This window comes from Solanum lycopersicum, chromosome 10, assembly GCF_036512215.1.
Source record: "Solanum lycopersicum chromosome 10, SLM_r2.1".
Classification (NCBI taxonomy): Eukaryota; Viridiplantae; Streptophyta; class Magnoliopsida; order Solanales; family Solanaceae; genus Solanum; species Solanum lycopersicum.
In genome coordinates, this window is record NC_090809.1 from 7,639,731 (window position 1) to 7,652,614 (window position 12,884).

Here is a 12,884-nt window from a genome sequence, read left to right on the forward strand (position 1 = left end):
GAACTAAGTATTCCCTAAGAGTTGAGTTACAAGTTAAGCAAAGAGTAAAGAATTGAGTTCATTTCTCAAAAGTCATAAGAGAACTAAGTATTCCCTAAGAGTTACAAATGTTTTCACATTTTGAGCATAAAAGGAATTAGACTTCCAACAAAGCCTTTTGGCTAGTTTTAGTAAAGAGGAAACTATGATTTCCAAGAGAGCTTTAAGGTTAAGTTTGAGCAATTACCTCAAACCAGAGAAGTAGTTGTTTCTAAAACATATGAGATAAGTATTTTAGGAGTAGTATTGAACACCGATATGGGGACGGGAGTTCATATTAACTCAAACTCACATAAACCATTTAGCCAACATGGACAGAAGAAGTATCATACTTTTTAGATGATTCCTTGATGCTTTTTAGCATAGACTGGTGGATCCACTTAGCATTTCAGGTTCTATACTGACAGCAAGGTATAAGACGGTCCTCTTACAATGTGAGGTAAGACGTTGTACCATCGCTTAGGCTCATAGTGATGGTTGTCAGTTAGAGAATCTCCCACAAAAACTATATTACTTTCATATATAAGTAAAGTTGAGTTTGTTATTGCATTTTCTTTAACGAACTAAGTTTTTTTACTATTTTACAAAACTTTAAGAATATCACATGTGTCTTTATTGCTTTATATTAAGTTCAGTCATTCATGAGTTGAGCAGAACCAAGGTAAGCTCTTTCTTATTCCTATCAAACTTAAGTTATTGTTTAGCATTCCAACTCGCATACTCGTACATTCAATGTACTAATACCAGTTGGCCCGTAATGTCTTATGATGCAGACGCATGTAACTAGGATCAACATCCTGTGCCTCGTTGATCCACTTTGAGCACTCAAAGTCAGTGGTGAGTCTTCTTTCATTCCAGAGGACTTTTTTTTATTGCTTTCCATGTTTTTTATTATAGAATGTTGTTGGATTTATCTCAACATTCATATAAGTATTAAAGAGGATTCATATACAGATAGTCAGTCAGATTATTTAGTTTGAGTCTCTTCTTATCTTGTATTTCAGATATTCTAATTTTGACTTAAGTGCCATTTTGGCCAAGACAATTATTTAAGGCATTTTTGTGAGAATGTTTCTCGTCTTATGATTAAGTTAAGTCTTTCGCTGAATTAATTAAGATAAATCAAGAGTTCGTTCAAGATCTGCAATGGTCATTGGGTGGTGGCCACGTCTAGGGTGTAGGCTCGAGACATGACAAACTTGGTATCAGAGCACAAAGTTCAAGAGTCCTAAGGAGTCTATGAAGTCGTGTCTGTAGAGTCTTAGTCATTGGTGTGAAGAGCTCTACATTTATGATTAGGAGGATACAATATTTAGGTCTTCACCACTTCTTTCATATTCCTTTTTCGTGCGTTAGAGTTTATCTCTAAAAGTCTCTCTCTAATTTGTTCTTGCGTGTATTTCAGATAAGTATGCCTCCACGAAGAGCAGCACGAGGTCTCCCAACTAGGAGAAATATTGAAAATGAGGAGCAAGAGTTAGCCAATGCACCTGAAGTGCAACCTCAAGGGGAAGATAGCAACGCTGAGTTCCATGAGGCTATTAGAATGATGAGTCAGGCTGTTAGTGGGAAGTATGAAAAGAAGTCATTGGATTGTCACAACAAAGAGCAATAATATTGTTAAAGGTGATCCATTTAAGTATGAAGGGAGAAGTACAAAGGCATAAATTTATTTATTATTATCTAACACTATTTGTAATTTAGTTTCAGGTCTTGTATTATTTATATTTTTTTAAAATTGTTCATTCATACCTTATACCTATTTTTCGTGAAACAAAATAAAATTATATGGCAACATTAAAGTCATATACGAACGAAATCAAGAACAAAACCATTGATACCTTAAAGGCCAAGTTGAAAGGTGTCACTGTCTTGATTTTTCCAATAGAGAACAAGAAGGATAAAATATTGGGTGAGAACAATTCCAACCAACCTTATGATAATTTTGTTTCGAGTGGACATAATAATAAAAATGATAATTTGTGTGACTGTGTTGCATCCCTTGAACTATCAATGATGAAAGTTATTACTTTCATATGAGATGAGAAATTGAGAGCTCAAAAGAACAAGAAAAATAAAGGTAGACTAATGTATATAGTTTTGTGTAAAAAAATAAATTTGTAAGAATGTTAAGCTATGTATTTATCAGCAGTTAAGAAGACTATACATCACCAATAGTTGATAAAGATGGTGATGTTGTTGATGTAGATGAAGTCCTTCCATTAGCAATAGTCGATGATGATCTCGTTGCATTTGATGAGTACTTCGCAGAAAAAGTTGATGAAGTTGTAGACGAGATGAAGGAAGGAGAGAGAGAACAAGAGGAAGAGAATATAGAAAAGAACAAACAAGAGGAGGAGAAGATTGAAGAAAAAGAAGAAAAGCTGGAAGAGAAGCATGAAAAAGGAACAAAGAAGCGGAGATCGAACAAAATAAGAAGAAGAAAAAGAAGAGAAGAAACAGATAGAAGAAGAAAAAGAAGAGGAAAAACACGTAGAAGATCAAGAAAAACAAGAGGAGAAGCAGGTAGAAGATCAAGAAACAAAAGAAGAGAAGCAGGTAGAAGATCAAGAAACAGAAGAAGAGAAGGATATAGAAGAAGGAATTGAAGTGGATGTGATGAAATTGTTATGTAGCTCAATGGTGATGTATAAGATATTGATTTCTTAAGACAATTTGTTTTTAAGTGGGTTTTAAAATATTGATTTTTGAAATGATTGGTTTTTGATGGTTGATGATAAAGACATTTGGAGATTGAAATGGTTGTTTTTTGGCAGTCGATTACTAAGACAATTGGTTGTTTAAATCGGTGGTTTTTGATGACTAAGACAGTTGGTTTTTTTAGATAAATTAATTTTTGATTGTTGATGTAGTTAGGTTTTTAAGTGCCTTTTTTGTTTTGATGAATATTGCTATCAGTTACCGACATGAAATTGTAAATATAAGAAGTACTTCATTTTATCAATAGACTGTAATTCTACATGAGTAAAATATACAAAATTGTACTACTGCATCTCTATTACACACTTTCAAAAAGCAACTACTGACAACAGACCATACAACATTATTTTTAGGCCCTTTGCTTTTTCTTCAACCAATATCAACCTTTGTTTTAGTCGATCCCTTTTTGTTTCAGTTTCTCTTAGCAATCCTTTAAAGTTATCCCCTGTTGTTCGGCTTCTTTGTATAAATTCAATAGAAAATCTCTACTTTCTTCGGAGTTTCGAAGTCTTTCTAATATTTGAAATTTGGTAACGCCTTAAAAACTTGATGTCTCGAATCTCAGGCTCAATTTTGATGGGCTGATCGTTGAAGAATCATTCTCAAGCCACTTAAAAAAAGAGCATGCACCAATTGCACAATTAAAAAATTATCGACATGGGTTTGTATCGGTGTGTGAAGTCCTCAAAATAGCTAAATTACCACAACGATAAACATAAGTCACTTTTGCATTAGATGTTTGAGATGCTTGAGACATAATTAAAAAAGATGTTTAAGTATTTTCAAATAGAATAAGATAGAGGAATTCATGAATTCTTCTTTTTATACACTAAAATATCAAATGTTACCGTTGAAAAAAATATCATTTTTTACTTTGTTACCGTTCTAAAATTTGAATAATTGAGTATAGTCACTTTTGATAAAAAAAAAATAGATAATTAAGACAGTCGATACTTGTTCATATGCTTGGTGTACATTTTAACAACAACATCTACACTTCAACTATAATAAGGCATATACGGGTTGATAGTGTGATCCTCAAACGATCTATACTGCACCTACTAGAATATGACGCTTTAATATAGATTGTGGCTAGTATAATTTAAAAGGGAGAGTGATTAACTAATTTAAACTATATTATTGGAATTTATTCAATTAAATAAGTTTAACCAAGTCATTTAAGGGTCCACATACATTGGGGGTGGAAATAAATAATGTATGAGAAAGAGTTGTAGTTATTCAATCAACCTCTTCAATGTAATGTGTGAGAAAGCAAAAGTATGTTGAGAGCATGTTAATTGTTCAACCTATAATCTTCCAGAACATCATGTAAGGTTCTATACAAATTGAGGGTGGTAATAAATAAATTATATAGGTTGAACAATCAATATTCTCTCAAATTATATTACTTTACTAGTTTACCAACAAATTTATGTTTAGTTGGTAAATTTAGCAACACAATCTTGTTGTTGGTAAATGTTTGGTTAGTAATTCATTGGTAATATGTTCATAAATTGTATAAATAATTTTTTTTATCAAATTTACTAACCGGTATATACTTCATTGGTAATAATACCAACAAAGGAGTGCGTTAGTAGTATTTTAGTTGGTAATCCATTGATAAAATGTTGCTAAATTTAACGCCATTTTTCACCGCCGTATTTACCGACTAAAATAGTTAGTAAGGTTTTGGTTGGTAATCTGTTAGAATTTCGTTGTTATTCAGTTAAAAATATGTTTGTAATTTGTTAGTGGAATACTAATCAACTTAAATTGTTAATAAAATCTATTGGCAATTTGGATATTTTTTGTAGTGTGCAATGCAGGTGTATTTCATGTTAAAAAATATAAATACCTTAAAAGTTCAAGAATTTGCACTAAATTTTTTTAGTCAAAACAAAAGTGTATATATATATATATATATATATAACATACACATTATTCTTAAGACTTAAATCATAACAATATATAATGTAGATGGGAAAAAAATATGAAATGGATACAAAAAGAAATTGGGTTATAGAATGATAAATGATATCTTGGTTAGGAGTCTCATGAAACAAATAAACGATATCAAATTTATTTTACTTTAATATTTTCAATACGAACACAAATATATGTGAAATTTTATTAAATTATAATTAGAGGTGAATGTCACGTGTTTGAAGAAAAGTCTTTCGCTTTAGGCTCCCAATTATAAGTTTCCTATATTTTAGTTTATTAGTTAGGATTAGACTTGAAAAAAAAATAGAACTAGGAATCCAATTCTAAACGGATTAATGATGTGAACTTGATATGAGTATTCCCTTTTATTACCTTTTCAATAAAAAGAAATCTGTACTTTTATTTAACCTTATTCTTTTATCTGATTATTTTCATATATTCTATTATTCTCTCTCTCATCTATTCCTTCTCTCTTGTTCTTTTCTAATCTTCCATGCTCTCTAATTCAAAAATTAAAAGTTTATATGTTCTATTGATAATTTCAACTTGAAAAGAGCGTAAATTTAAGTTTTAAATTTTGAAAAAAATCTATAGTAGCAGCCCAAATTTGTTTGGAGATCAAGTCTTTCTAGTTCTTGAATCGAGTAATATCATTCTAATCTCTAATATTATTTTTATTTTGTGTCTTGTATTTATTATAATATTATTTAATATTGTAGATAATGTTTAAAATATTTGTTACAATTTTAATATGTCAACTAGAAAATATGAATCTGGTCATTCAAAAATTAAAAGAAAGAAACTCGATAACTTGATAAAATCTCAAAAAGGTGCTCTTGAAATGTTATGAAAAATGATGTCAAATTAAATTTATTTTTTTTGTATTGGATACTCTTTAGAAAAACAAGTAACTAACTTAGGTGAAGTTAATTTAGATAATAGTATAATTCAAAAGGAAGAAGGGGAGGAAATTAGTGAAAAATCGAACGTAGATTTTCAAGAAAATCAAAACTTATAAATAAATTAAATAATCATGCTTCTAAAAATATCTATGATCTTAGTCAATGAAATATTGTTGATACAAGGTGACTTATTAGTAGAATATGGACCAATTAGAATTACCTGACACATTTATTTTCCAAAGGATAATTTTAAGGCACTTTTCTACTATATATTATTTACATGGTCAATGCAATGAGAGTCTGACTGTGGAAGCTATTATTAACTGACATAAACCACATGAGCTAATCGTGGAGACCGATGTATATACTCTATCGAGAGGATTCAATATACCTTGACAAGGGTATAAAGGCACAATCATGGTGTCATAACTAATTTTGATGTCTAACATAGAGGACTTATAATCCTACACGGGCATGTAATTATGGGACTGTAAGGATACACTAAGCCCTAGTCCAACTCGGTGCTAAGTCTACTTCCAACTAAATACATATGAAGCTAAAATGACTAAATACTGAATAGCTCAAAATGCTGACGTGCTAACTGAGAGTTCTAATTTTTATACTATAAATGTGACATTCAAATTTGGAGCATAATTTTCTTTTTAACTGATATAGCAAGTATATATCATGAACTAAGAGAATTTACACAAACTAGGGTTCTGAAATTTATACAAGGATTTCAAGAAAACGTGTTATTTAGACTATGAGTACTGTAACAGATGAAATCACCAAAATTTCGAAGATTTTACAAACCCTAGGTCTAAACAAGTTATGTGGAATCAAAGAACATATTGAATTCTAGGAATCTAGTGGATGATAGGAATCCACTAGTGAAATTCCACATACCTAATGATGAAATCTACAGAGAAATCCTTCTAATTTTGGGGCTAAACTTCAAGAAAACCTATGCTTGTTCTTGGGAAACTATCGTCTCATTTCTCTTCTCTTTGTTCTAAGTTAGGTAATTTTAGGAGAATGAGGGTTTTAGGTAGTTTCTGACTAGTTTGCTAAGCTTAGACTGAGTAAAACGACATAGTTAAAGCATTATACGATGTGGTTTAAGTATCTAATGCATATAGGAAAAGATCGATGTGACTCTAACTTAAATGCCATCGAATTGGCTTCAATAGGGGCTTCACGGGCTGTCATGATCATGAGGCCCGTCTTGCATTTTGTGAAGATGTTGTGCCCGTCAAGGCTTCACTAAAACGGAAATAACTTTCTACTCGTAGCTTGAAATTACGCAAACTCAGTGGCATTGGAAAAAGGACTCAGAGATATTTAATTTGATATGTCATGGGCCACCTAATTCATTTTGTACTAGAAGATATAGCCATTTGAAGTTTAACCTAAAGTCTAAGTCAAACAAGTCTCCTTCATGAACGACTTTATGGTCCGTGTGGAGCTCCACAGACCGTTTAGACGTCTGTAGCGCTTAACTAGTGGCTTTGGGGGTGAAATCTCACTTAAAGGATGACGAATTGACTTCAAGATAGGCTTCACAGACCGTCATGATACCACAATCCATAAAGTGGCATTGGAAAGAGGACTCAAATACCTTTAATTTTATAGGTCGTGGCCTACCTAAATCATTTTGTGTTGAAAGATATGATCATTTAAAATTGATCCAAACCTTAAAGTTTGTCAAGGCTCTTTCACGAGCTACTTCGCGGCTGGTGTGAAGCTCCATGGATAAGTTACCTATATACATACTTTTTTTCCATAATTTCAATTATTCCTACCGGTTCTAAAAAAAAAATCAATATCCCTTATTTTTTAGTGTAACACAAAACTACCAAATACATAACTCTCATTCCCCAAACTCATGTTTATCACTTCCTGATTTCACTCCATAAATCTCTCCCATCCTTTTCTTCTCCTCCAACTTTTTATTCCCACTGCTTTTTGCTCCTCTTTTCACAATTATCACATCAATTCATTTATGAATTTCAAATCTTTTCTCTTTTTAATTAATGAATTCAAGTTATTCAAGAGGTAAATCTCTTTCCATATGATGTTATATTAAAAAGGCAATCATACGCTGATATGAAAGTAGTATAGGATATATCAATTAATCTCCAGAATGATGGTAAATGGATGCAGTCCAATGATTATAAATATGAGTATTTAATCAATTACTCATTGACGTGGTCTATGAAGTTTGAGCTTTCTTGTAGATATATACTTTGTTGAAATTGTTATGTACACATGCATAAAAGTTTATATTATAATATTGGGCTTACCCAATTACTTGAAGAAGGAAGCATCTTCGACTTCTAAATTGACAATGAAAAAGGGCTCAAAAGGAAAAAAAAAAGAAAAACAGTCGATCTATTGGTGGGCTCTAGTAAGGGTTTCGGATCGAGATCCATATGCGACTTCATTATTAAGAGTAAAACAATGATACAAGAATAAATGTTGAAAAGGAGAAAGAGAAGAAGGGTGTACATTCATATTTAAAGTGAATGTAGAAAAAAAAAGTGGATGTACATTCGTCATCTAAAGTGAATGTTGAGAAGGAGAAGTCGAAACATAGCGGATTGTTGATTTTTTTTTATTTTTTCTTGTTCATTTGCTGATATATATGGGTTCAAATTTTTAATATTTCCAAAAAAAATTTATTTATCAAATTAATGTGTAATGATTTTGTTTCAACGTTATGATACATTACAACTTCATCATATACAATGTGTCGTGTTCAAATAACTAAATTATCTGACAATGATAGTTAGAGATGCATTAACTAGATTTTTATTGTATCAAGTTAATGTTGTTTCTTAATTAATGTATAATGTCTTTGTTTCAACACTCCTATACATTACAATTTTATCGCACATGTATCATGTTCAAATATTTGTTTTGATATATAACCTTAATTAGTTTTGATATTCGATACAAAACTTCTATCAAATATGTCACTTAATTATCATATATCTAGTGTGACTATGTATCTTCTACCGTATTCAAATTAAAAAAGACGTCCATCTATACACACTACTAAATCATATGTGTGATACATAGACTTTACTATTTTTATAGCTAACTATGTGGTAAAAAAATTGTATTTGAATTCGTCGATACTATGTTTTTCTATTATAGATAGCCATCTAATAAAGTGAATAACAAATTGATACATAACAACATGTCATGAATACATAATAGTGATCTTGACGCGCAATAATGCATCTGATACTTATAACTTGTATATATAATACATTAAAGTGTAACACAAGTATTTATTAAATTCATAAATAGTGATACAAAAATGTAATATCAAAAGTTTGTTTAATTTGAGGCAAAATGTGAAGATCTTGCAGGTATGTATTTGATACGATAAATATGAAGCACATTAAATACATATATTAAATTTGTCTGATTGATAGTAAAAAGAAATGTAAGTGTAACTTATGGGATTTAACTAAATTTTTAAATTTATTTCATGTTTTAGGGAAACAGATCGACACTTATTGCAGGGCAATACTAATATATCCGGACAACCAATTATGTATTTGAATGATTGATATTTTAAATTTTTTTTATAAAATAGAAAAGAGTAAAGATAGAATGTAATTTAATTATTATACTATCCATTTAGTATTTAAGTAAGTTATACTTATTTAAAACCAAGCATGCATGTTGGTCAACGTTGTTCCCTATTGTAATATTTATTTATAATATGTTTGGAGACAAGTTGCCGCAGGCGTCGACTAGGGAGCCTGCGCCCTGCTTCACACAAGTTGATCAAATAGCATTAAGCTAGCTATATTGTCAAGTTCTTCGAGAGAAAAATAGGTTATATCTAGGGAGGTAATCAACTATAAATAAATTCGGAGCGGTTCAATATAATTTGTAGCTTAAAGCGAAATTTTTGTTAGAGGTCTAAAATCTAAATAAATTTTATCAATATTTATTTATTTTTCTTAATTTCTAGATATAAATTACTACTTAATATCTTTATATAAATGTTTTTTTCAGACATTTTTTTATTAAAACATTATTATATGAGTTATTAACATAATTCTATAAATAATAAGTTAATAAACTTTAAAGATAAGAGTTAGAAATAGAATCGGATTCAAAAAGTTGATAACTTGGTATACCCACTTTAATATAAAAATTAACAAAGAAATTAAAAAGAAAAATTTAATGCACTTTGTTCAACACTTTTCGACTACTGATTCATATTTTTGAGAGTGTATTACTCTAACTATCAAAGATTTAAAGAAATAGAATGTAAAAGGAATTAAAAGGGATAAATAATGTGAAAGTTAGCAAAAAAAAATGTAAGAATCCAAAATAATATTTCCTTGATTTCTTCTATTTTAATGGGGTTAAAATATATAATTATTTATTTGTAAAATTTGAGGCCCCAAAAATTGGAGGCCTAAGGCCAATGCCTTAAATTTTGAAGGCAAGAGCTGGCCCTGCTTTCAAGGGCGGAGCCAACTTCACCAGAAAATTATGTATATGGTTAAAGTTAATTTTTATGTTTAAAATAGATGTTATTGAACCTCCTTCGTTCTAGTTTTTGTGTTTATTTATTCATATTTTAAATATTTTTAGTGAAATCTTGATTCTGCAGTCACAATACTGTCCACTTGTATCGACTATCCTTATTAGAACGTCTTCGTCGTTTCTAAGTTTAACTCAACTACAAATTGATTAGAATTATGTATATTATTATTGAAGAAATTTGTTCTTTTTTAGTTAGTTGGCTTGTTAATCATGCCCTTGAGTGCGTGTTTTTTTAATCAATTCTTCCGTCCAACAATTCTACCAACCCTAAACTTATAAGTACTAAATTGTCTCAATTTATATGATATATTATTTACCGTCACGAAAAGAATGTCATGCTTCCACATTTGAAACTATTTGATTTAAAATGTTTATTTTACTCTTAGTATAATTATTTGTAATTATACAAATATTTATACCTTGTTTTAGACCATTACTTCTAATATCTTATTTTTCTTAAACTTGGCTAGACACTTTACCATCACAATAATTGGGACGAAAATAGTAATTGATATCCTATGAATTAATGATAAAAATTACAACCCTTTGCAATCAAACCTTAAGTGATATTCAATCCTCCTTAGCCGTCACTTATATTGATGAATTGGTCCAAGAAAATATATGTATATTTGAATTCATATCTTGTAAAATAAGATAAAAAAGTGTATATTGTCTAAAGATTAAGATTTATTCCCAATTAATTTTGAAATGGTTGAGTGAAGAACCAAACCATTATCTCAATAAGAGGTTCTTGCTTCAATAATTTAGGGGTTTTAGAGGAAAATTCAAGAATATAGGTTGAACACATAATATTATGTCATGTTATTATACTTTCTTTCTCCGAATTTATATTACTCACTTTCCTTTTTCAGTAAGTATAAAAACAAAATGACACATTTCTATATTTAGTAACAATCTTATTAACTTTAAAATATTCATTTTACCCTTGAAGAAATTGTTTATCGTCACACAAACATCTATATATTACTAATTTAGACCACAAATTTCAATAGTTTTTCTTTCTTAAATTGCATATCTGTTGTAATATAGAAAAGTTGTAGAATCTAGAAAGGGTAGAATAGTCTTTCTTACTTAAAGTTAGTTATAACTACTCTTCAATTAGTTAGTTACAAAAGTTGTTAATAGTTTGATGTGTAAAAGAGCTATATATATAGCTCATTCTTGTACATGATTTTTAAGACTTGATAAAAAAATACACTACTCTTCCTTCTTCTTCTTAAACTGTTTCTTCTTCTTCGTCTTAGCTACTTCTTAGCTGGTTTTCTTCTTCTTCTTATTGTCATTAAGCTTCCATCATTAACGAACATGGTATCAGAGCTTCTTCTTCTCAGTAAACACTGATGAAGTTGGAGAATCCGCAGAATCAAAGAATCACGATAGATTCATGATTCAAAAAAAATTTTTGGTTGAGAAATCACAAAATCAAAGAATCAGTTACTGATTCACAGATTCACAAGTTTCTCAAGGTTTTTTTGTTGAAAAGATCTTTAAGTTCAAGTTGTTGAATCATTAAGTTTCAAATCTTAAATGGCAATTGAAGAGGAAAATGCAGAGTCAGCCAGATCTTCACAAGCCATCTCTGGGCAGAGAGTCAAGGTATCGATTATAACCATCCTTTGTTTCTTAATCCTACTGATGTTAGTGGTATGAGTATTATCTCGTTTCAAGTGCTTGGTGTTGAGAATTACACTTTGTGGAGTAGATCTATTAAGATAGCTCTACTAGGAAGAAATAAGATGGGCTTGATTGATGGAACTGCTAGAAAGGAGATGTTTGGTAAGGAAATATGGGGGTAATGGGAAAGAGTGAATGCTATAGTGTTGTCATGGTTAATGAACTCTGCATCCAAGAGTTTACTGAGTGGTATTGCATTTGCTTCTACTGCTTTTGATGTTTGGACGGATCTAAAAGAAAGATTCGATAGAGTAGATGATTCTAGAACTTATAGTCTACACAAAGATATAGCTTCACTACAGCAGGGTACTGTTTCTGTTTCTATGTATTATACAAAATTGAAAAGCTTGTGGGATGAGTTTGAAGTGTTGGTGCCATCGCCTTGTTGTAATTGTGAAATATCCAAAGGTTTTATTGCTCATATGAATAGGCAGAAGTTGTATCAGTTTCTAATGGGTTTAAATGACTCCTATCATCAAGCAAGAAGTCAAATCTTGATGATGGATCCATTACCATCAATTAACTATGCCTATGCTATGATAGTAGGTGATGAGAGTCAAAAGGCTATAGTTAGTGGTGTTAAAAGCATTTCAGCTGCTTTGGAGTCAGTTGCTCTATATTCTAAAGCAAGTACCAGCTCCAATGTAAGTCAGAAATTGAAAAGAAACACATTGTTGATATGTGATTTTTGCAAATGTAAGGGCCACAACAAAGAATTTTGTTACAAGATTGTAGGCTATCCTCCTGATTTTAAGTCCAAAAGGAAAGTGCAAGGAACTTCTCCTACATATGGTAATACTGGTAGTAACAACTACAGTCAGGCACAATCAACTCGTGCAAATCTCACCTATGGAATAAACACCAATGTTCCTCCACCAGGATGGGGGAATGTACCTGAGCAGTATCAATCTTCATCAGAGATTCAACTCCTAGTGTTAATAGAACAGTGAGTCCAGCAGAGAAAGAGGTTCAACAGTTGCTTCAAGGATGTACATTTACAAAGGATCA

At 30.6% G+C, this 12,884-nt stretch overlaps 1 protein-coding gene across 1 annotated transcript; it reads left to right on the top strand.

Moving 5' to 3' along the window:
• Positions 1-1,450: 1,450 nt before the first annotated feature.
• On the top strand, positions 1,451-2,648 carry LOC138338691 (uncharacterized). Its single transcript, XM_069289771.1, has 2 exons — positions 1,451-1,634; positions 2,248-2,648. The coding sequence occupies exons 1-2, from the start codon at positions 1,451-1,453 to the stop codon at positions 2,646-2,648; spliced, it is 585 nt and encodes a 194-aa protein (XP_069145872.1).
• Positions 2,649-12,884: the final 10,236 nt, after the last annotated feature.